Raw genomic sequence first — 25,831 nt, 5'->3', positions numbered from 1 at the left:
CACCTTTAAAATTTTATTTATGTATTATGTAACATCAAAATTCAAAACTCAGAAACAGAACCGCAATTCGATTGAATCGCCTTACAATTTATTGCACTGTACACAGAAGGAAGTGGATTTAATATGGCACCACATTCTAATTCTAAAAATGTCTCTGTGGACAGTCAAATTTATGTTTTCTATTAAAGCTGTCTGTCCTGAAATATTGAACTATGATCTAATCCAAAGGGCAGCTCTTCAAACTCAAAATAGCTATAAATATCAGCTGGCAAATGGTGCAATTTAATATAATAATGTGATGTTGTTGAAGTGACATGCAATTTTGGTAGTGCAAGTTAGTATTATTAAAATTACATGTGTTTGCATTTTTAATTCACGATATATTTACGATTTTACGATTAATGTTGAATTTTGTCTTGACTGGCAAAACACCACAATTTCCCTCATGGGATCAACTTAATAATGCACACATATTACATAGTAAGCATGTCTGTGGAGTAATAAAAGCCCTATGTGGTAGCATTTTGCTGAAATGATTTAAAAGATGACATGACATGATGTATTACTTTGCAGTGATACACCAGCAGAAACTTCAATGCACTGGAGGATTTGTTCTTGCTTTGCACTGCAAGAGAAAAACGGGGATTATACATTTATTTCCGACAACAAAGATACTTCATGAATACATCCTATCCAGTGCTGTTACTGTTAACTAAAACTACTAAAATTAGATTTACAGTTATAAATAAGCTGCTATAAAATAAACAATACATTAAAAAAATGTAAACGGAAATTTGAAATGTTTCCTAATTTTTTTTTTCAATAAAAAGTTTAAATAGAAGTACTAAGATTATTATAACTAAAATAATATAAATTAAAGCCAAAAAGGCATTTTCTTAAATAAAAATAAATAAAAAGCCTATAACACAATTACTAAAACTTAATAATAAAAGTGAATTACAATTTTAATTATATAAACAATTCATTATTGTTAGAATAAACTCAACATCAAAACAGCTTTTGGTGTCAAATAATTTAAGTAAAAGGACTTTCAGGGAACACATTTTAAGGTTGTCATGATGAAACCCTCATTCATTGTATCATCACATAAGCTTTTTCTTTTTCTTCCCAAATCCTCTCAACTAGACCTTAACCAAACCTCAGGGGAGATCTTCTGAGTGAATTTAAAAGCAAAGGTATTGATTTAAGAGCCAAGTAGACCTGTATTGAGTCAGAACCTGAACTAAGAATTAGATCCCTGTTGTGTGTTCATTAATAATAGACTGTATTAGACAGTCTGCAAATAAATATTTACATATTACACAGCTTAATGCGTTCAGGGCTGGAATTTATCATTGCTTAACAATAAAATCTGCTGTATTTCTTGCGTGCGAGTAAACAGCCAAAAGGCCACTTCCAGAAAACAGAAGTACACAAACAAACATATTTGTAAGGCAGAGTGAAGTTTAGTAAAGCAGTCAGAAAAAACAATGACATAAGGTAAAATGGAGTGATTAGTTGTAATGTTTCTATTTATAAAAATACAAAAAGACATAAGAAATCAGGTCAATAAAATACATACACTAAAACGATACCGCTATTCTGTGTTTATGATAACACATCAGATGTTTTGAAATAGTAAAAAAAGAATGAAAATATGAGATGAATGAAACGAGAAATAGAAAATATTATAAAAAACAAATATAGATACGGCTTCCTGAATATTATTTACAAAGCTAAAAAGCCAGTGTATAAACATTCTGCAAAATATACCATTTAAAACACTGGAAATTTGCATGGCATCCCAGTAATCACTGAACTTGGCAGTTGTCGTTTTGTTTTGGAGAAGCGCTGAGCCATTCCTGTTTCTCAGGGGTCTTCTTGAAGCCGCGAGAGCGCCTGCTAGTTTTCTGCACAGGGCTTCCACAGCTGTTTTCCCGTGGACTGTTGGCGAGTGGAGATAGTAAAGCCGCACTGCTCTGGATGGCCTTAGGATCCTGAACCTGAAAGTATATGAATAATGTCAGAAGAGAGCAACGCTGAGCTGTCAAGAATGCCCAGCAGCAATGTTCAATCAATCAATCAATGTTCAAAACAACTCGTACTGTATCTCTCTCTGGGTGAAATGCCAAGCTGAGGACAAGTGCAAAATGTATAAATATAAGATGTTGCAATCAATCAATCTTCTGTTCTCCCCTAACCCTTGACTTATACCCAGCATGTACTTTCTGGAGAAGAACCAGTGCTGAATAGTACTTGAAAATTGGCTGTGCTGGAAGCTGACTAATGGTTTGCTCATCTCGGCTCGCATCTGTTTCATTCAAAGTTCAGTTGTTGGTTTTTCTGTCATGTCATCTATTAATTAGGGCTGTCAATTGTATACTAATCTTTAGAGGGAATTAATTACATGATTTATTATTTAAATAAAGTGTATACTGTGTGTATATATAATTAGACAATATAGATAGACAATTAAAGTCACAGTCACAATGACTTGAGACACTAAAGAGACCTGCCCAGTTCAAGAGTCCATAAAAAAGACTGATACAGTAAAAAGTGCAAAAAATGTGGCTTTTGTTATGGCAGTACATCATATTTCAAGGCCGTATATGTGCTTTAATGAATTTTACTCCATGGCGGCCAAGGAACCGCGCCACATAATGGGCTGATGGTGCAATAGGTGGCTCAGTATTCAATGTCCTAGATGCTTAAACCATTGGCATAGTAAAAAGTAATACAAATTTGGATTTCGTTAGGGTAGTAAATTTATATTGTCCCATATAAAATTTTAACAGCCAATTATAACAAATATTCGTACAGTAAAATGTGATAAAAAAAAGTGTATTTCACAAGGTCAAAACACCCTTTATAATACCACTTTTGAATTTAACGCATCCTTACAGATGGCGGAGAAATGCTGAGTTTCTTCATTCAATTCTAACATTGCTTATTGCTAGCAGAGTCATAGACAAAGGACTTTAGAAAGTGTTGTATTATATAAAGGGGAGGCTCATGCTTCAATAAAATAAAAAAATTATAAAAAAATAAAATAAAAGATTCTGGATTCAGCCTTGTACTAGATGAACTGCTCTAACGAAATCCAAAATGAGCACTTTTGCACGTCGTATTGCGCTAATCAGACCATTTTACGGTGCGGTTTCATAGCCGCCACAGAGGCGTAAAAGCAGACATAAGGCCGTGATATTAGTGGTATACTGGCCTAATGAAAGGCATTTTTTTAGCAAATAGATCTTTATTAATTCATGCACATCCATACTCTTGTTTTCTTCATAGTAAAATGACAGTGACACACAAAGGAAATAGGTTAGAGTATACAAGATTATTTGAATTGTTACATATTGCAATTGCCTCTCTATAACTCACAATCTTACTTTTTTTTTTTTATTAAAATGAGTTTGAAGTCCATTTTTTTTTTTTTGATAATCAATATTATGCTACAAGTGCTAATGACCTAGCTTAACTTGTACTGAACCTGGATATTTCCTTTAAATTGACACATGGAAGCAGGAATGCAGAACTTTTGCCTCCATAAACTATGTCTTGAATCAGGTAATCAAGTTGGTGAAGGGTATTTCTGGGACATAAGAGTAACTCTGCAGCATTTGGTCTCCACTTCCCTTTGAATTCTTGAAGAATAAAAGGGAAAATCTCCAGGAAATAGTGACCTGGGGTAAGGTGACATGATCAGAGCTACAGAGGGAGTTAAAAGCTGACAGGAGAGCTTTAATGCCTCAGAGCACTTAAGGCTTTCCATCTAATCTGAAATGTCATGCACAGTTTCATCTGGAAATTCTTTCATGGTCAGTAACTTTAAGAGCGACATGAGTTGACTACAGACTGCAGGTACATTTTCTGAGGGTCTATGATGCCCTCCTGTGGTTAAAGACTGAGGAATGCCTAAATATTTTCAGCTACACAATGAGAGTTAATGACATATAAACCACCTCTCATGTTTGTTTTCCCCATTTTTGTTCTTAAAATAACAGAACATCAATCAAAATATCATATTACATATTCAACTATTTTGGTCTACTCTTAAAATGTGGTATAACTCATAACTCAATGTGGTATAGCTCATTCTCTTTAAACTCACTTACAACGAACATTTTCTACTTTTCCTCACTGAGAAGCACTAACGTTACTGCTCAAACCTCATAGTTACAACGCGGACTGTTGAGCAGACGCATCTCAAGCCTATTAGTGATCCAACGCTGCATACTCTTAAAGGTTACGTCCGTGGATCACGGCTGAACGCGTCTTCTCCACACTCACTTACAAACAAACTTTTTTTTTTCACCTATCGTGCGTCTACTCTACACCCCTACCACTAAAAAAAAAACGGATTATATCCAAGACTTCAGTCATAAATTAGTATTAATATTGATAGCATCACTGGTAGCTTCGTTGCTAACTCACTGTCCATCTGTTAAAATGGCGAATATATCAGATGTAAGTAGTCTACCTTTTGGTGCAGGTGAGGACACATTTGAGCTGCACGCACTGCAGTCTGAGCTGGAAGCTGTTGAGAAACAGATCCACGACCTTTTATTGAGACAGGCCGAGCTGAGAGACCGGTGTTTGGCTCTTGAAACATCACGCGGCGATGCACACAAATCAGTGTTTAACGTTACTAACCCGCTGACTCCGACCGCGTCTACTCCGTGCGTTCCTCAGCATCGGTCGCGATCAGCCATGGTCTCGTTCACTCCGGCTCCAACACGCCACCACGAAGCCTGGGTGGTTCCGCAGCGGAAGACTTGAGTCAGGTTTAGACCAAGACTTTCTCCGACCCTCCCGGTTTTCGAGTTATCCACACAAAACCGCTTCTCCCCTCTTCGTGAAACAGAACGCGATGCTGTGATCATCGGCGATTCCATCGTTCGGCACGTACACACTACGTTAGGTAAAAGTAAGGTGCACAGTCACTGCGTTCCTGGTGCTCGTGTTTCTGAAATCGCTGCTCGCGTTCCCGAGATCCTGAACGGTGACGAGCGCGTCGGAACTGTGGTCTTGCACGCGGGAGTGAACGACATCAGGCTGCGCCAGACGGAGATTCTGAAGAAAGACTTCAGGAATCTGATCGATACGGTACGCAGCACATCGCCTGAAACAACGATCATTGTGTCAGGACCGCTTCCCACGTACCGATTAGGGCATGAAAAGTTCCGCAGATTATTTGCGCTAAATGAATGGTTAATGTCATGGTGCAATGAGTAGAAACTGCTCTTTGTAAATAATTGGAATCTGTTTTGGGAGCGTCCTAGGCTTTTCCGTGCTGATGGCTTACACCTAGGGCTGGGCGATATGGATTTTTTTTTTATCATGCCTTCATGCAGACAAAGGATTCACATTACACTCCCACATTGTAGGAATCTTTCCATTGGTCAAGAGAGCAGCAGGGCCCACAACTGGCAAAAGAAAATTCAGCGCTCTTTCGCTCATACAGAGTTGTATATGCTTTCAAACAAGTGCAAACTAGTAAGTGACTGGTCAGTGGTCACTTTTCAATATATTTTACATTTTTTGATTTTGACCGGCAGAGGTTTCGTTTTCCGGACATTTTGATGATTTGCCGGTCAAATATCGCCTCTTAATTAGTCAAGTTGAGGAAAACTGGAGGCAGGCTATGTAACTTAAAAAATGACATAATCAGGCCGTATAGAATGCAACATGTTTATTAGCCTAACTTTCAAATAGACGGAAAAAACCATGAACGTCCGATTGGCGTCAATCAACGCCAATTGTTTTTACTATGGTTTCACATTCATAGTTTAACAAACCAATCCCCCTTCCCCACATAAAATATCTGAATAGTAGCCTATTGTTTTTACTCAAGCGAACTTAATTATACTCTCTCAGTATGTCTCATTTAGCTGGTAACATTTAAATTGGCCACCGTGAAATGACTCCTTGTCAAATGAACTGGAACAAACAAATGACTAGGCCTATAACATTGTCTCGCGTCATTTTAGGCTACTTTTTACGCTGTTTTGCAGTGCTGAATTGTGCAGCTGCCGACTTAAAATCAAAACTTCCCTGTTGCCGCGTTTCCATTACAGATTTGCGCAAATGTTTTGCGCTATTATCTAAATATCGATAAAAAAAAACTATTGCGAAATGACGGCGTTTCCATTAATGCTACTTAATGCATTACTTGTTAGGCGACTAAAACGTCCTTTTTTTTCTCTGACGTGGCGTGTTATCCGAGCATTAATGGCAGGGAAAGACCCTTATACTGCGAACGACACATATAAGGAGTTTCTGGGTGTTTCGCCCTCATTTCTGCTCCGAGGTTTTGATTGTGCCATTTATTTGAGATTTAGAATCCAGTATTCCTATAGGCTAATTATTGTTTCTTTTATAAATTTAATAAAGAACTCTGTCTCGTATTCTGTCCAAACGATCCATGTAGGCTACTTTTGTGTCCATTCGTTTTTCCTTTTTTAACCCGTAATTGAAAAACGAAAAATGAACGGTTGTTGTCTTTTTAAAACGCAAAGTTGAACACCAAAATTTTAATTTGAACTGGCTACACAAACTGCTGCGCAAAAAAGTAAATACCGACGAATTTTCAGATTTTTGTTTATGACTTTTTGCCCCTTTATTAAACATTTAAAATATTCACAAATTAATATGGAAAACATGTCGATTTTACTGGTTTTCTAAGGCCAAATTAGAACCTGGAATTGATGTTTTTCCCGCAGTGCTGAATGAGAAGAGTCATTAATATTATTAATAAACTATTGTTTTCTAAGTGTCGGCTAAAATCACATTTCCATCTCCACCACTGTTAAGCAGATGCGCTTTTAGAGAGAAATGCACCTTTCATATGGATTGCATAATCAGAAGGTATTAACTTTCGATTCGAATTTGTTCGTTTTAAAGTGGACATTTCAAGCTTTAGCCTAAATAGGCTATATTTTGTTTCAGTTCTCGCGCTCCAGTTTACGGAGATCATGAAAGTGCATCTGATTGTTTTATTTTATTTTACAAAAGCACAACGTTTTCTTGTTATTGTGAGTTTACACAAATAAAAGTAGTTGAAAATAATGTATTATTATTTTCTGTATGACCAGAAATGATAGAGTATTTTAAGTTGTTTCCACTGTTATTGCAAGTGGTCACGCCCGCGCCTCCGTGCCATGCAGTGCGCGCTCCACACTCAGCTTTGTTCCTTTTTTGCATAAAAGCGTCTTCTAAATATAGCCTATTAAATGTTATAATATAATAAAATTATATAAAATGATTATTATTTGCGTAGCTATACATGGACCTCACACACACCGCGTCTTCTAAGTCAGGTGACTGTAAATGCGCAAAAAACTGTTTCCATATCAGTTTTGCGAAATATTCCTTTTTCGAATTGCCTGAAAAACCTCCTCATGCGAGCATAAAAACTTTTTTGCGATAAACGGGAGTTTTTGCGAAATTGACGTGTTTCCATTGTGCGTATTTTTAATTCGCAATTTCAATTTGCGCAATTTGAAGGGTCGCCTAATGGAAAACGCGGCTAGTGTCTCTCCACAACTTGCAATGCGCATAAGCCGCGTAACCTTGTCCTCCGCAAGGCGACTTCGCTGCTTCGTCTTGATCCGATTCTGCTTTTTCTCCGGTGGTGGTGGAGCTGTCTGGACATCTGAGGCTTCAGGCGTTCCTGATTCACCATCGTCCGTCGCGTCTGGCCTCTGAAAAAAGCTTTTACAGGCGGCTAGTCTGCCTGGGCCTGGCCATATTTGAAACGTCTCACTCATTCGTTCGTTGTTTAGGTCTATATCCTACAGCCGTTTTAGGCGTGCGCTTTATTTGAAATGCAGCATGCGATGTTGTTTAATAACTTTCAAACGGTAGAGCCTGTTCCTTTATAACATAGCCAAAGGTCGGTGTATTTTTGCTTTATACATTTTAGGCTTATTCTCAAATTCATTTTGGCATTACGGCATTACCTGACAACGGAAACCTGAGCCATATCGCATTAATTATACGGCAGCCGGCAGACTGATACTGTTGTTGTTGCGCTTACTTTTTCATGTGATATCGAATAATATGTCCCAAGCATATTATCGAAATCGTTAAAAAATTTATCGCGATCCCGTATCGAGATCGAATTATCGCCCAGCCCTACTTACACCCAAGCAGATTCGGAGCGGATCTTCTGTCGGATAACATCTCCAAAATGTTAAATACCCTTTGACTAGTAACCAAAAGTCCAAATCATAGTCTCTGCTGCACCAATTTAACTGATATAAATACTAGTGTAGAACATTGCATAGAAACGTGTCTATTCCTCGTTTAGTGAGATCAAATAATAAATCTACTGCAGGATCTAGGAAAAATCTAATTGTTATTAAAACAGAAAATGTTGCTATTAGTAAACAAAAACTATTTCTAAAGCTAGGTCTTCTAAACATTAGATAACTCACACCTAAGGCAGTTATTGTAAATGAAATAGTCACAGATAATAGCTTCGATGTACTTTGCCTTACCGAAACCTGGCTTAAACCAAATGATTATTTCGGTATTAATGAGTCTACTCCTCCTGGATACTGTTATAAGCATGAGCACCGTCTGATTGGTCGTGGCGGCGGTGTTGCAACCATCTATAGAGATATTCTCAATGTTACTCAGAAAACGGGTTATAAGTTTATTTCATTTGAAGTACTTGTACTAAATGTTACGCTCTTAGATGTTAGAAAAACATCCCTATTATCTCTAGCCTTGGCTACCGTATATAGACCGCCAGGGCCTTACGCTGATTTCCTAAAAGAGTTTGCAGATTTTCTCTCAGACCTATTAGTCAATGTCGATAAAGCATTAATTGTTGGAGATTTTAACATACACGTAGACATCCAAATGATGCGTTAGGGGCTGCGTTTACAGATTTATTCAATTCATTTGGGGTCAAGCAAAACGTCACCGGACCAACACATCGTCTTAATCATACACTCGATTTAATTATATCACATGGAACCGATCCAACCGATATAGATATCATTCCACAAAGTGATGATGTCACTGATCACTACATGGTAACTTGCATATTACGTACTGCTGTAATATGTCATGCGGCGTCGCGTTATCAACCAGGCAGAACAATCCTCCCATCCACCATAGATAATTTCTCAAATTGCTTATCTAATCTGTCTCAGCTGCTGCCTGAACCCAAACAAACAGATGAACTAGAAGAACTAACTAGCACTATGAGCACCATTCTCTCTAGAACATTGGATGTGGTTGCACCTATTAAATTAAAAAAGGTCAGAGAGAAAAATAAAGCACCATGGTACAACAATACTACGCATGTTCTAAAGAGAGAAACCTGTATTTTAGAGCGTAAATGGAAACAAACTAATTTAGAGGTCTTTAGAATCGCGTGGAAAGACAGTATGTCACGTTATAAAAAGGCCCTAAAAGCGGCCAGGGCTGAGCACCTCCGCAAACTAATAGAAAACAACCAAAACAATCCAAGGTTTTTATTTAACACCGTGGCTAGACTAACAAATAAACAGACGTCACCCGAACAAAATATCCCGTTACAGTTCAGTAGTAATGATTTCATGAACTTCTTCACTGAGAAAATAGAAAGCATCAGAACCACAATTGTAAACGTTCAATCTTCAATTGCGCCTTATAATTCAGCTTCAATTATCACCCCGCAAGAACAATTACAGTGTTTTACAACTATAGAACAAAAAGAGTTAAATAAACTTATCACTTCATCTAAAACAACAACATGTTTATTAGATCCTATACCAACTAAACTACTGAAAGAAGTGTTACCTGTAGTGGAAGAGCCTCTCCTCAATATTATTAACTCGTCTTTATCTTTAGGTCATGTTCCAAGAACATTTAAACTGGCAGTTATAAAACCTCTCATTAAGAAACCACAATTAGATCATAATAATCTAGCAAATTATAGACCCATTTCAAATCTTCCATTTATGTCTAAAATATTAGAAAAAGTGGTGTCCGCTCAACTGGGCTCTTTCTTGCAACAAAATGATATCTATGAAAAGTTTCAGTCTGGATTCAGACCGCATCATAGCACTGAAACTGCGCTTGTTAAAATCACAAATGATTTACTTTTAGCTTCTGACCAAGGCTGTATCTCAATACTAGTTTTACTTGATCTTAGTGCTGCGTTCGATACTATAGATCACACATTACTCTTAGATCGACTACAAAATTATACTGGTGTTCAAGGACAAGCACTAAGCTGGACCATTTTGTCTATTTAAATGGAGAAAAATCGATCATAACTCCAGTAAACAATGGAGTGCCGCAGGGCCCTCTGTTATTCTCAATATATATGATGCCACTTGGAAATATTATAAGGAAACATGGAATTAGTTTCCATTGTTATGCTGATGACACTCAAATATATATTTCATCAAGGCCGGATGAAAACGCAAAATTTTCCAAATTGACAGAGTGTGTTAAAGATATAAAAGATTGGATGACGCGTAATTTTCTTTTATTAAATCCAGACAAGACAGAGGTAATACTTATCGGTTAAAAAAACCGCCCACAAAACCTCGCACAATACAACTTTAACATCATAGGATGTCCTGTTACTTTATCCTCTACAGTAAAAGACCTGGGTGTTATACTCGATTGCAACCTGTCTTTTGAAAATACAGTTTCTGATGCAGAAAAGTTAGTTCAGGCATTCATGACCTCGAGACTGGATTACTGTAATGCTTTATTAGCTGGTTGTCCTGCATCCTCAATAAACAAGCTACAGTTAGTCCAAAATGCCGCCGCTAGAGTTCTTACGAGATCAAGAAAATATGATCATATAACACCGATTTTATCATCACTGCATTGGTTACCTATAAAGCTCCGTATTAATTACAAGGTATTGCTACTGACTTATAAAGCCCTAAACGGCTTAGCTCCAGTCTATTTAACGGATCTTCTATCGCCCTATAATCCATCGCGCTCTTTAAGATCACTAAATTCAAGGCTTTTGGTCATACCTAGGATATCCAGAACCACCAAAGGAGGGAGAGCATTTTCACATTTGGCTCCAAAACTCTGGAATAGTCTTCCTGATACTGTTCGTTGCTCAGACTCGCTCTCCCAGTTTAAAACTAGATTAAAGTCGCATCTCTTCAGCCAGGCATTCTTATAATCCTACAGTTCAAACTACAATCCGGCCTCTAGCTCATAAATGCCAGAGGAGAACTGGCCCCCGACTGAGCCTGGGTTCTCCCAAGGTTTTTTTTTTCCATTCGGTCACTTGATGGAGTTTTAGGACATCATTAGGTCACTTGATGGAGTTTTTCGGTTACTTGCCACTGTTGCCTTTGGCTTGCTCAGTTGGGGATATTTTGGGGATATTTAATTTAATTTTATCAATCAATAAATTCCTCTTGAAACAAACTTTGTTGTATTATTTTAATTTAATACTGTGAAGCTGCTTTGATACAATCTTTATTGTGAAAAGCGCTATACAAATAAACTTGACTTGACTTAACTGCACTGCTAATACTGTTGGCTGCTTTATGACAAATTGCTTGTGTTTTTCCAAATGTGACCCTGGATCACAAAACCAGTCATAAGTTGCACGGGTGTGCAAAATTTGTGGCAATAGCCAACAATACATTGTATGGGTCAAAATTATAAATTGTTCTTTTATGCCAAAAATCATTAGGAAATTAAGTAAAGATCATTATCCATGAAGATATTTTGTAAATGTCCTACCTTAAATATATAAAAAATGTGTTTTTGTGAGTGGATGTTTCATTGATTTTCTCAATGTTTAGATTTTTTTGCACCCTCAGATTCCAGATTCCTATCCTAACAAACCATATATCAATGGAAAGCTTATGTATTCAGCTCTCATGTGATGTATAAATCTCAAAAAAAAAAAAATTACCCATAAGACTGGTTTTGTGGTCCAGGGTCACAAATGTATAAGTTGATTTAAATAAATGCATCTACTAAGTGACTATATGTAAATGTAATTGAGTGAAAGTCAATGTATTGTTATTATTTATATAAACATATATATATATATATATATATAGTTTTTAACATTTTCACCAAAGATTCAAACAAACTTTCATGGAATCAATACTATCATCATCACCATTTTGCGAGTAAATAGTTTGAAAGATGTAGGTAGTTGTGGTTGCAGGAAATACAGGTAGTTCTACTCACTGTGTTTGATTTCCTGCCCTCTGCTGTCTGTTTGGAGATTTGCACAGGATGTTCTGCTAAAATGGAGCTCTGCTGAGCCGCAGTTGTTCGGACGGCCAGACGAGGGCTGCAGCGCTGCACTGCAGTTCTGCGAATGATGAATGGGCTCATCTCTCCAATTGGAATATTTGCAAAACCTGTGCAGAAAGAAGTGATGTTGATCAATGACTTCACTTGTTCCTTCAATTGTGAAAGTTTGATTGAGCACAACTCACATATGAATGTGAAGGCTGTGCCATGAGGACGTATGACAAATTGTGATAACCTCTCACCTTTCTGAACAAGTTCAGGCAAACCCTCTGGTCTGTAATCCTCATCGTCTTGTGTGAATTTAGGTGTGGCAGCCGCAGCTTTCAGTCTTTTGGTGATACTGTGCAGGGCTTCCTGTGCTTTGCTGGGGGTGTCATCCTCTGCTCTCTGTCTCTTTCCTGCTGGCACGCTCTTAGTGTCTTCCACTGGCTTATTGTTCTCCATGTCACTCTTCTCAGACCTCAGGGACCTCCTGCTCTTGGGTGTCTTTTTCTGGGTGCTCATCTGCTTGAGCTGGTTCTTGAGGCTTTCATTGGTCTCTTCCAGCTTGTGAACTTTGACCATTAGGCTGCAGTATCGGTCCATGTTGTCGTCCGCCTCAAGGCTCTTTTCCTCCAGAGCTTCCTTCAGCTCCTGTAGTTCTTCCTGCAGGCCGTCACTGCTGCCATCACCTGTTAACATGACAGATGCTGTAAAACAAGATTTTTTACAAAAAAGGGAATCTCTGTACATCTATCTGATATGCTTTAAATTGATATACTGTGTCCAAAAGTCTGAGATCACCAGTAAATATTACGGTACTTTGATTTTTTTTTTTTTGAAACATGAAAGTAGTTTTATTATATAACATTAGTGTATATTACTAATGTTTAGTAGTGTAGTGTTTAGTAGTGTATTAATATAACATTAGCATATATTACATTAAACATATAATTTTTTTATGTAATATATATTATTTAAAAAATACCCAGAGAGCAAAATCCTAAATATATCTTATTGAATTTCCATCATGTTTCTTTGTTTAACATTTATCAAAATCCAAAAACTGATTATTTCAGTTTAAAACAAGATAAATATGGCCGATATGAAATCACTTGATAAAAAAAAAAAAAAAATAAAAAAAAAGAGACAGTCCTATGCAAGTTAAGTTTTCTATATAGTGTGTTATGTTCTCTTGAGTTTTGTCTATACCTTGTTTCTGTGAGGCCTGCAGTGCTGCTATCTGTTGTCCCTGCTGCTGAAGTTCTTCCTGAAGTGCTTGCTTCTCACGTTCCAGCTGTTTGCATGACTTCATCCACAAATTGATCTTACTCATAGCACTGTCCTTCTCTTTGGACAAACGCACAACCTTAGAGTCAAACTCTGCCTACAGGGACCAAGACCAATACATATAAAAGTGAATTACTTTACTAAATATAGAATGAAAGTTGTGTCCAAAATAATGAAGAATGAACAGAAAAACAACAAAAACAATACCTTTTCATTTTCACAATTTACCAATTTATTTTGTAATTCCTTTAAGGCAGACTCCACATCTGAATTTTGAGACTTGAAGCTATTGAGGTCAGAGAGATACTGTGCAGCCTTTTCTTCTAACATCATCATTTCTTCCTTCAGTTTATTAATCTCCATCTCATGCTGTAGAACATAACAAACATTTTTTTTTTACTGAACTCGATAATAATTAAAAAACAAAAACAAAAAAACAACAACAGTATTATTGTGAAATATTATTACAATTTAAAATAACAAATATTTTTAAATTAAAATATAAAACAGTTAATTCAAATTATAAAATAAAATGTATTCCTGTGATGGCAAAGCTGAATTTTACTCCATTATTCAGTGTTCAATGCCAAATGATTCTTAGAAATTATTTTAATTTGATGATTTGGTGCTCAAGAAACATTTCTAATTATAACAGCTGAAAATAGTACTTAATATTTTTTGCAAAAAAACATGATCATTTTTTTCAGGATTCTTTGATAAATAAAAAGTATAAAAGAACATAATTTATTTAAAATATAAAGATTTTGTAATGATGATAAAGTATTTTGCGTCCTTGACTACTTGCTGAATAAATGTAAAAAAATAAAAATAAAAATAAATGCATTGTTATTATAACACTATGCTAGAATGCACAGCACTACCTTTATTAAAAAAACAACAACATTGTTACAATATTACATCTACCCACCTGCTGCTGTACATGTTTCAGGTTCTCCTCATGCCTCCTGTTATTTTCTGTTATCTGAACATCATGACTTTCTTGAATATCAGATAAATTTTTCTGCAGGCCATCTTTCTCTATCGTCAATGCTTCCAAGCCAAGCTGAAAGGTGCAATGAAAATGTGTGTAGTGTAAGCAGAGACTGAACATCAATGAAGCCAGTGTAAAACATGGTGAAGGACAAATTCTTACCTTGTATGTTTCGATTTGTTTTTGAGACTCCTGCAGTTGACAAGTCAATTGATTATGATTAATCTCCAATATATTATGCTTTTCCCTTGCCTCACACAGTTCTTGCTGATGTTGCGTATGGAGGTGCAAACTGCTCTCATGTAGTGCATTTAACTGAAAGTAAATGCAAATAAATTAATATGTGAAATGAGAACAAGGAGAAAAAATAAACTGCTAAAGGTAATGCAAAATACCTTTTCTGTTAGTTCGGAATTCATGAGCTTCATAGCATCAAGTTGGCTCTGTAGCTGTTGGACATTGTTCTCTAGAGAAGTGACACTTTTCTGCATGACCTCTATCTTGGAAGACTGCATATGCGTCTTCTCTTCCAACTGTGCAATAGTACACTGTAACTCGACCTTGTCCTTTTGCAATTCATCTCGCTCATCCTGAATTGAAGATAGCGCCTGCAGCTCATCTATTTGTGACTGAAGTCGGGCATTTTCTTTGCGAAGCTCCTGCTGCCTGTTTTCAAAGTCTTTCAAGACTGACTGGTTGGTTGAACAAAGCTCTGCCTGACACCTTTCATATTCGAGAACTCTCTGGGCAAATTCTTCGTTTTCAGATTGCAAAGACAGCAACTGAGAGGTCAAATTCTGTGCGATCAGTTCTTTCGATTCTACTTCTGTTCGACAGAGTTGAAGTTCCTCCTCCATGGCACCCACTTTAAATTGGAAGTCCGTGATCATTTGTTGCTGATTCACTGTTGCCTCTTCCACAGATTTAAGCTTTTCAGAAGCTGCTTGATTGGACAACTGCAATTCATCAATTAGGCTGTTCTTTTGCTCAAGTTCTTGCTCAAGTTTATACTTCTCCTCCTTGAGATCCTTTAGCTCAGTGGCCATCTCTTCGATTTTCTTGGTAAGCTCTTGCGTTTCAGCCTGTATTTCCTCAAGCTCGGCTTTGGCACTCTCTGCTTGAAGAATGGCGTCCTCCAGATTCTGGTCAGAATTTTCTTTTTCTCTCTCAAGCTTTTCAATGTTGTCCTGAAGAACATCTGCCTTCCTCTGTGCAGCTTTGAGCAGCTGACTCATGTGGTTCTTTTTCCGTTCGTCAGATTCAATTCGTACCTTCAGTTTTTCAATGCCCTGTCTCATCTGAGCTACTTCCTCCTGAGTCGAAATCAACCTGGAGGCTATTTCACCTTTCTCCAAGAGAGACGATTCAAGGGACTGGGACAGCCTGACGTTCTCCTTCTCAAGTGATTGGATTTTGGAAGACATGTTTTCAGACTCTCTTGAAGCAAAATTCTCATTGTTCTTTAAACTGTTTAATTCACTAAACAAATTTGTATTGTCTTCATTCAAAAGAGCCACTGTATTCTCAAGGTTTTGAGACTGTTGAATTAGTTGCTCTTTTTCTTTCCTCAGGACATCAATTTGGTTAGATGCAGCCTCGATTTGTCTTTTCCCTGCCCTAATGTCCTCTTCTAGTTCTTTTATAAGTTCTCGTGTATTGCTCTCTCTCTTCTCCAGAAGCTCAGCCTTTTCTTTCAACTTCATTAAGGAGTGGTTTTCACTTTCCCTTACATCAGTACACAAAATAAGCTCTTCTTTAAGTCGCCCACCTTCTGCCATAGTTGTATTAAGTTGTTGTTCAAGGCTGTAATTTGTCCTCCTAGCTGCATCAAGCTCTACTGCTTGCCTTTGTTTCTGTTCTTGTATCTCCTCTATGTCAGCCTCCATGGAAAGGATGTACTTTTCTAAATTGGCCTTTTCAGAACGTACTCTTTTTAGTTCGCTCTCAATCTGGAAAAATGTATCATCCCACTCACCTTTTGCCATCTCTAAGCTTTCCATCATCTCCATAACATCTGAGAGCTGGCATTTGGAGGTCTGTAGCTGTAGTTTCAATGAATTGATCTCTTCTATCAACTCTCCAATGTGGTTGCTCAGTTTCTGGTTTTCTTGAGTGACAGACATCAATTTGTTTGTGCTGTTTGTCTTTTCTATTTCCGTTTCATGAACTTTGCCCTCCAAGTCAGAGCACAAATGTTTTCTAATTGCCATTTCAGATTCCAAGACTTCAAACCGGGATTGCAAATGTTGAACCTCCTTTTCGCGTGTCCTTAGAGATTCCTTAAGTGTTTCAAGTTCCACAAGTATTTTTTCACTTTCCTGGCTAATATCTGGAGTGGAGTCTGACTCTTCAGGATGATGGATTATGTTCTTCTGTGCTTTAGATGTCATTTCCTGACCAAGATAAAAAAAATAAAATAAAAATTGTTAGGAATACAAATCAAGAGAAATTAAATCGAATAGCTTTTTGATATCAGCAGAGCTTTAAACCTATATTTCACCCAGTTACACTTTGTTTAAATGCAATGATTTAAGCTGCACTCTGTAATTTTCTAGTGTATGTCATATGGGCGGCCTGAATGTAACATCAGCAAAAGAAAATGTTTAGTTCACTGATGCAATCGCAAAAATGTGCAGGTCAAGGTCATGATTCATTTATTTCACAAGTGAAATACACCTTTAAGTCAGCACTTTAACTGATATAATGCATAATATCTGAATTCAAAACATCTGACATTAAATTGTGAAATACATAGTTTACCTGTGAAGTTTCAGTAGCCAGCAAGGAGGAGGATGCAAGGTCCAATTCCTGCAGTTGCTGCATTGTCTCCAGTTGTGAGGACAAGTTATCTGCGTGTTGTTTTTCTTCTCGGAGTTTGGCCTCCAACTCATTTTTTATATTGAGCATTTGCTCCTCCATGCTCTGGAGCTCTTTAGCATGCTGTAATTTGATTTGATCTATTTGAACCCTAGTTTGCTCCTCCATGGTTCTGACATTCTCCTTAAGAACATGAGATATCTCCTCAAGCTCCCTGGATTGATTTTGCATTAGCTCCTTCAGTGGTAACGGTTTGATATCCTCATCTGATGACAAGGATGTTTGGGCCTCTTCTTGTGAATTAAGCTGGTCTCCAGGTGATGAAATACTCAGAACAGCAGTATCTTCTTCAAAGGGCAAAATAGATGTGTTGGCAAATGCCATTTCGCAAATATCTTGGTCATTCTCATATGTGGTTTGCTCTTTATTCATTGTGTCTGCATCAGAGTAACCCTCTGCATCAAGATTCTTCTCAGACAGAAGCTGTTCCATGCGAGTTTGCTGTTCAACAATCTGAGATAGCAGATAATCATGTGCCTGTTTTAATTTATCTGCTTGCTCCTGGGAATTCTGAGCATCTGCTTTCAATCCCTGGATATCAGATTCTAACTTTAGTTTTTGTTCCATAAGATTGTTGTACATTGCTTCAAGGTTTGTCTGCTTGCAATTCTCTTGCTCTAGGGAAACTTTAAGATTTTCATGGGTTACATGAAGAGACTCCAACTCTTTGACTAATGCAGAACTAGATTGTTGTTCCTTTTGTGTTTCCTCCAAACATGCAGATAGCAGGGACACTTCAAGGACACTCTTTTTATAGTCATCTTTGACAGACTCGAGCTCTGCTTGTAGGGTGGACCTCTGAGCCTCACTATCACTTAACTTTGCTTCAAGAACACTGATGTTGCCTTGCAACTCCTCTACCTGTGTTTCATTATCTTCAAGATCCATCTGCAACATTTCAAGCTGTACTTCAATTTTGCTCACATTAATCTTTTTTTCATTCAATGTCTCTAATGCTTTAGCTTTCTCAGACTGAGCTTCCTGAAGTTTGTTTCTCAAAGATTCAATCTCACAGGATTGTGTGGCTTCTTGGCTTTTCAGAATGGTCAAAGCAGCTCTGAGACTTTCTATCTCCTGCTCGTGAGGAAATGCATTTTGTTTCAAGTCTTCAAGTTCCTTTGCAACTTTCTGATAAGAATCAGTGTTCTCCTTATGTTGGTCCTTTGATAAGTCAAGATCTTGCTTCAGCTTTTCCTTTTCGAGGGCAGCCTCCTTCAGTTTTTCTGAAGCATTTCTGACCTCCAAACATTTGCTCTGTAACTCTGCCTCAAGAACACTGATGCGCTCCTCTAAACTATTTTGTTTTTTAAAATGAGTTTCCTTTTCAGAGACATAAACTTCAGATTCCCTGTTATGTCTCTCAGTGAGCTCCTTGATACTTGTCTCTAATAAAGCTTTTTCTTCAGATCTGTCCAGTAATTTTTTTTCCAGACATAAATTCAGCTCTACAGTAGAGTCAAACTGTTTCTGAAGACTTTCTAGTGAATTCTTTAGTGTGGCTGACAAATGATTTGAGGCCTCAAGCTCACTTTGTATTAAAACAATCTTTTCTGCCATGACATCTTTTTCAGCAAGTGCTTCCGTCATTATGGAAAGCTGTTTAAGATGTTTTTCTTTCTCTTGGCAAACAGCATCATTGAGCTTTTGAAGGCTTTCAAACTTCTCAGATAGATCATTTGCTTTATTTTCAAGCTCTTCTTGTTTTACTTTGAGTTGTGCATTATCCTGCTCCATGCTTGATGCGTTCCTTCTTTCTTCATCTATTTCTTTTGCAAGATTGTCAGCTATTGTCTTTTGATTTTCCAACTCAGTGGCGGTCTGAACTTGTAGCTCCTTTACTTTTTCTAAGGAACTTCTTGTTTCTTCTGCTTCAGAAACAAGACAATTAAACTGCTCTTCAAGAGACTTATTCTTTTGTAACATTGATTCAACTTCATGAATGAGATCTTTTTCCCTCTTTTCCACCAAAGACACTTTCTCTACTAGATCTTCTTTGACTTTAGAAAGATCATCATATTTTTCCTGAATATCTGCATTTAAATCTTTTTGAGACTTTAGGTCTGATTCTAAGGCGGCAATATTCTCAAGAACATCCTGCAGAGATGTTTCCACATTGAGTTTTTCTTGTTCCAACTCTTTGTTTTGTGCAAGGCGGACTTCACATTCTTTAGCCAACATGTCTTTCTCTTCTTTGAATTTATCTAGCTCCTGCTCTCGCAAGGCAAATGATTCCTGAAGATGCTCAATCTCAGTTCTGTTCATTTCAATAATGGAGTCCTTTGATTTAGCCAGGTCACAAGCACTATCATATTCTTCAAGGAGCTGACCATGGGCCTGCTCCATTCCTTCCACCTTACTTGTTTCTTGATGCAGTTTAGTTTCAAGGTCGCTCACCTGCTCCTGCATTAGAGTGATTTGTTGCTTCAAATTGTCCATCTCCTTATTATGTTTTTGATGCGTCTCACTAAACTGCTGTTGAAGCTCCTCATACACTCTACCTTTTTCCTCCAGCTCCACACATTTTACGAGCAGTTCACCTTTGAGTGAATCAATCTGACCAGATATGCAAATCTTCTCATTTTCTAAATCTTGCATCTTTTTCTGAAAGCCATCATGAGCATCACTGAGTTTGGCCTTGTCTTTCTCAAGATCTGCAATTTTACTCAGCATTTCCTCACGGTTGGATTCGGCGTTGTTAATCAACTGTTCCTTTTCGTTTTTCCACTCCAGAAGAGCTTCATACTCTTTCTTCATTTCAGCAACTTCTTTCTGACAGGAGTTTGAGGTCATTTTGAGGTCTTCATTTTCTTTCTCCACAGCACAAATCTTATTAACTTTGAGTTCAACTTCATGAACTAGTTTTTGCAACTCAGCCTGAGTCTTCATATTCTTTGCTTCTGTTTCAGCCAGAGTTTTCTTGGCATTTTCCAATTCTTGAGATGATGATGCACTTTGACGTTCCATTTTTTTGCGAAGTTCAGTCAGTTCTTCACTCTGGGTTTGTGTCTTCACTGAAGGTAATGAGTAAAAATGATTAGATAAAGCATTACTTTAGATTTTCCTTGATTTTTTTTCTAAAATGTTATGTAATATTGAAAATATACCAATGAGATTTATTACACTTTTTAAACATACTTTTTAAATCATCCACCATCGTACGGCTTTTGGCAAGGTTTTGCTCAATATTTTGTTTTTCCTCTTCAAGTTGTTTGACCCTCTTCATTCCTTGGTCTAACTGACAACTGAGAGTGTTCTTCTCTCTCTGCATCTCCTAAGATAAGCAGAAACAAGTCATTTACATGCTTTTGTACTACAAACTTTAGTCCACATACTCCATAAAGTAAAATCTATTATTATTAAATTAAAACAAGCCAACTAATAACTTTTCTTTAACAGATACACAAAGAACTTACATCAAATTTCTTCTTCAACTCTGCCTCCTTCGATTGACTGGCCTGTAACCCCTGCTCAGACCTGAGAAGTTTCTGTTTCAGCTCTTCCAAATCTTTCTCCAGTCGATTCTTTAGAGCAGTTACCTTTAAAACCAATGGCATTCTGTTGTGATTAACTTAGCCAAATGTGTATAGAGAAATTGAAAAGAAACAAAGTAAAAAAGAAATGTGTATTCATAACATTTATAAAACAATATTAATAGTTGAATTTTCAAATTACCTTATCCATTTCTGATTGCAAAACATTGTAGTCTTTTTTGGCTTGCTGGATCTCCATACTCGTTTTATTTTTTACCTGGTTAAATTGCTGCTCAAGAGCTTGATGGGAGCTTTGAAGTTGTGCAAGTTCCTGAAATGAGTGAGAAGAATTTGTAAATTTCAGCTCATCCAATATTCAGAAATATATATAAAAAACCATTAAATTATATTTGACAGTAAGGAGACAAGACCTTCTGACTCGCTCTCTCCTGGTCTTTAATTTTCTGCTCCAGAGATCTATGCACGCTTTCAGCATTATGTCTCTGACAGTTCATCTCCTCTGTTACCTGCTTCAGCTTCATTTCAACTGAAGAACACTGAGGAGCCAAAATCAACCAAAGATGAACTACTACATTCACATGATAACTCTATCATCTATAATACATTTTGAGTTTCTAAACAATGAACCTCGCCCCCCTCCCCTCAACCAAATGACTGCAACATGAAAATACATATAGAGGACACTTAATGTTTTAATATCTTCATACATTATACATAACATATAATCATGATAAAATAGTTTCTGGGGCCACTGTATATAAGATAATTTATCTTCTATAATATGCAGTAGTATAATGTATTAAACAGATCTACATTACCTTAGAAACTGACTGCTCATACTGGCCTGTAGTCTTTGTGAGTTCATCTCTGGACTTGCTCAGGAGTTTGTCCTTGTCTGCCAGATCTTTCCTGGCCATTTCCAGTTGAGTTTGAATTTCACTGAATTTATTGATCTGATTCTTCATATCCTTCTCTTGAGCCTGAAGACGGAGCTCTAACTCAGAAACCCTGGACCTCAGATCTGATCAGTATAAGAAAGCAAAAAAAAAACCAGCAACAAAATGTGTTACCTCAAGGCATATGAAGATTATCACTGTAGTGCTGTATTCAAAAGCATATTCTCAATTACATAATAAAAAAATTAAATCCATCTGTAAGGTCAGACCAACCTTGATTTATATTCTTAAGCTGTTCCATCTGCTGTGATCCAGCTGTGTCACTTTGAGTGCCTGATGTGAACTGCTGGTGTGGCTTTATTGGTGTGTCATCACAAGACCATGACATCCCAGAGGGTCCGTTTCTTCTCCTAGATGGTGTCTCCATCACAGTCTGAGACTGATGACTGTGTATTTTTTGGTCTTGCTGCCAAGGGAAAATTGAGGACCCTGTCTGCTGTCTTGCAATGTCTTTATGGCTCACTGCAGACTGGTTCAGAAGCTTCAGGTGTTACAAAAGAGAGATGCATTATTACCATTTAGTAAATTAAAGGGTTAGTTCTCCCAAAAACAGAAATTCTGTCATAATTTACTCACCTTCATGTCGTTTCAAAACACTAAGATTTTTGTTCATCTTCGGAACACAAATTAAGAAATTTGTAATAGTCTACGCAACTACCAATTTGACACTTCGAAAAATTTTGCCAATCTGAAAAAGTTCATAAAGAGACTGTAAAACTAATCCATATACTTAAAGCGGTTTAGTCCAAATTTTCACTTTATATGATGAACAGATTAAATGTAACCTTTATTCACAAATAAACATTGATCAGCAACCACAAACAAAAGCTCAACCGAACCTGCTCAAATTAGTTTATGTAATTTTTATAAGCATCAAAGTGGTAGTTGCACAGACTGTCAAATCTGGGACAAAAATCTCCCAGATTTCATTAAAAATATCTTAATTTGTGTTCCGAAGATGAAGGAAAGCCTTATGGGTTTGGAACGACATGAGGGTGAATAAATTACATAATTTTCATTTAATATATTATCTAGCTACAAGGCTCTTTTCACCAAAATTGTATGTATTTTACTTACTTTTACATGCATGACTTTCATTTCAGCTTCCAACCTTTTTCGCTCCTCAACCTCTCGATTGTACTTTTCCTGTAGGTCACTTATTTTTGAGTCTGAAGATGCAATATTATAATGTTTAAGTATGTTGCATTCATTCTGAATTGCATTTTTATTTTCTATACAATTCATATCTTACCTTGTTGCCAATGATTAGGTGTTGCAGGGGTTGCAAAAGGTTTCTGCGGTGTACTAAACTGCTGGATTTCTGAAGAATGTGAAGTTTGGGATCGTTCCAATTCATGCTTATACCTGAATAAAATAAAATAAAAAATTAAGCCAAGCCCAAGACAAGTCTATTTGGCTAGTTTAGAATATGTTCTTACACAAAGTTTTTATACATATTAGGCTATATAATAATATTATATAAAAGTTAGTTAGACATTTAAAAATAATAATGATATTATATTGATAACTTTGTCACAACTCACAACAAAAGTCCTATTCGCACTGGATTAGTATTATCTGGGGACCTCGTGTGATTTAGAAATTACCCACCCACATCTGAATTTCGTGTGGGGCATTCGCACGGGATAAGCGAAGCCTGTGATTTTACTCGAATTTACAGACTTATCTCTCGGATATTATGTCAATAGGCTATTGCTTGGAAATAACTTGTTATTATAGGTCTAGCTGTATGATATCATAAACAGAATAATGTTCCATACCGCATGCTGCAATACATGTAATTCATCTCCATCTAACCATTCTTTTTGTTTTTGCTCTTCTGATGGTTTTCAGCTTTCTCTTTCTGCAAATTGTATAGTTGTATGGTGTATAGCGAAATGACCCAGCTGCCAAAATACTATCAAAACACTCCATTCTTCTCGAAAGAGGGATAAAAAAGCGCACAGGAAACAAAAACCTTGAAAAAATTATAAACGCCCCCGCCAAATCAAAGAGATGCCGATTCACACGGGACTAATATTATCACAGGACCTCGGTGTTTGGCGAAATATGGTAGGTCATTTGCGGGGGAATTTTTACTTTACAAATTACAGACATGGCCGATTTGTACGGGATTAAGATCACAGACAACCTCCGCAATTATTTAAAAATGACTAGAGGTCACCAGGTAATACTTAACACATATCCTGTGCAAATAGGGCTAAAGTATTAAACACAGTCCACTTACTTTTTGACCTCTTGCTCTAATCTATCAGTCTGCTTCTTGCACAAGATTAGTTGCCCGTCCAGATAATTCACCTGTTGCTCCTTCGTTTGGATGTCATGTGCAAGTTTCTGTCTAGTCTTTTCCAGACTTTCACAAGACTCTACCAAAGACTGGTTCTCCCTCTTAAGGGCAGACGCTTCACTTTTCTCACTGTCCATCTGTAGGGAAATACAATACACAAATAATGGAGATATTTAAATCTGCTCAAATCTGAGGAAATCTAGTCTGATATTTCTCAGGTAACTGACCTTTTGCCTCTGTTTCTGTAAAGTAGCTTCGAGGGAATCCATCTGAAACTGTTTCTGTTGTCTTTCCTTCTTTAACTTGTCAAGCTGCCCTTCAATCTCTTGGATCTTTTGTAAGGCCTTTGCAGGAAGGCCATCCTTCCACTCTTCTACAGCCCAGCTCATACTTACTGAAGATGCTGTGTTGCTCCTCAAAGAAAAACTGGCATGCTCTGAAGAATACAATGAGCAACATTTGTTTTATAAAAGTCCCGGTCAAGATGAAATATTACAGAATTATATGCATAACCTAACACTGAGATAAAACAGGCTACATATTGGCACAATTGATTGTATACAATAATATAAATAATTTAACATTAAATTATTAAACACTGTTGTATACAACAAAAAAATCTCACATTTAATATAAATATTGGCAAATCTTGAATCAACTTCACTTAATGAATAGAGACAACAGGATGGTTTTGAACTTATTTCAGCTTCATCTACTGCAGTCACCAGTCTGACAGAATACATTACGATGTTGACAAATTACTGTTCACAAAATAATAATATTTTGCATTTCACACATGTATTAAATGCTGAAGGATCTACTTAAAATGAAGGATTATATTAGATTTTACATGTCAAAAGTGCTTACAAGTAACGTTACATCAGGACATGTGTAACATTTTTAGACTCATATTAAGTGAAATACAGAAAGAGGTCCTCCAGGATGAAAACCGAGTTTAATATTACCTAATTTCACAAATATTTTAGGGGCACAGCTGTGAGACATAATAAGAGGTGTAACGTTATGTAATAAAAATAACTTCTTCACCCTATTAGTTTCTTTAAAATAAGAAATATTTAGATTTCGGTAAATATATCGCAAGTAGGCTAACTTAGTTATGACCGGAGGTGGTTTTAGGTTTAGTTAATATTATATTTTTATAGAACAAAAAATTAAAATGACATATATGTGTTTAAATCTTATAACTTATGTTTTAAAGGCAGGTAACGTAAAGTTGTGAAAAAAAAAATGTTTCAGTCGGCTGACACGCGGATGGTTTTAAGACATCAAATTACTTTATAACGGCTTTTAACATTCCACTCTCAAAAATGAAATACTACATTCGACAAAAATATATCATCTTACCAGAAATAAAGAAAGAACCCCTTATGGTTACTCTCTGTAGGCTCTTCCCTTGTGTGTTCTTCTTCAGTTACTAAAGTGGAAAATTCAAAAAAAGGTTCAAAATTGTTGGTGACTGAATGCAGCGTATTCATTGGCGCGTTTGGCATAAGACGTAAGAACATATCGGCCTCTGATTGGTCATCCCTATCCATTCGAATTTAACTCCACCCACCCATTTTTTAAAAACAGTCTTTTATTTCAGAATTTAAATGAATAGCCGGGTGAACCAGTAAACTCTCATCCAAAAGTCCATATAAACAACCGACGACTTGCAGAAAATAAC

The 25,831-nt window shown here is 36.8% G+C and overlaps 1 protein-coding gene across 2 annotated transcripts; it reads right to left on the bottom strand.

Moving 5' to 3' along the window:
* On the bottom strand, positions 1–25,696 carry cenpf (centromere protein F). Of its 2 annotated transcripts, XM_082143933.1 has the most exons (20): positions 25,510–25,696; positions 24,372–24,580; positions 24,085–24,281; positions 23,089–23,201; positions 22,914–23,005; positions 22,050–22,317; positions 21,699–21,901; positions 21,291–21,416; positions 21,062–21,190; positions 20,803–20,925; positions 20,525–20,660; positions 17,273–20,400; positions 14,908–16,905; positions 14,675–14,827; positions 14,450–14,584; positions 13,729–13,890; positions 13,444–13,618; positions 12,495–12,923; positions 12,184–12,359; positions 1–2,003 (listed from the first exon to the last, which is right to left on the bottom strand). In XM_082143933.1, the coding sequence occupies exons 2-20, from the start codon at positions 24,531–24,533 to the stop codon at positions 1,812–1,814; spliced, it is 8,097 nt and encodes a 2,698-aa protein (XP_082000059.1). In that variant the 5' UTR covers positions 24,534–24,580; positions 25,510–25,696; the 3' UTR covers positions 1–1,811. The 2 variants fall into 2 exon arrangements, with proteins under 2 accessions (XP_082000059.1, XP_082000060.1); XM_082143934.1 differs by lacking the exon at positions 25,510–25,696 and having other exon boundaries at positions 24,372–24,960.
* Positions 25,697–25,831: the final 135 nt, after the last annotated feature.

This window comes from Leuciscus leuciscus (genome assembly GCF_965113295.1).
Source record: "Leuciscus leuciscus genome assembly, chromosome: 17".
Classification (NCBI taxonomy): Eukaryota; Metazoa; Chordata; class Actinopteri; order Cypriniformes; family Leuciscidae; genus Leuciscus; species Leuciscus leuciscus.
This window is presented reverse-complemented; position numbering and strand designations above follow the sequence as displayed.

Excerpts from the sequence above, each read along its gene's own strand:
- cenpf (XM_082143933.1), bottom strand. The coding sequence starts at position 24,533 with ATGAGCTGGGCTGTAGAAGAGTGGAAGGATGGCCTTCCTGCAAAGGCC. Across the intron at positions 20,661-20,802 it reads AGTTGAAGAAGAAATTTGAT|GAGATGCAGAGAGAGAAGAA; the intron begins GTAAGTTCTTTG and ends TGCTTATCTTAG. Across the intron at positions 13,619-13,728 it reads TAAATTGTGAAAATGAAAAG|GCAGAGTTTGACTCTAAGGT; the intron begins GTATTGTTTTTG and ends TGGTCCCTGTAG.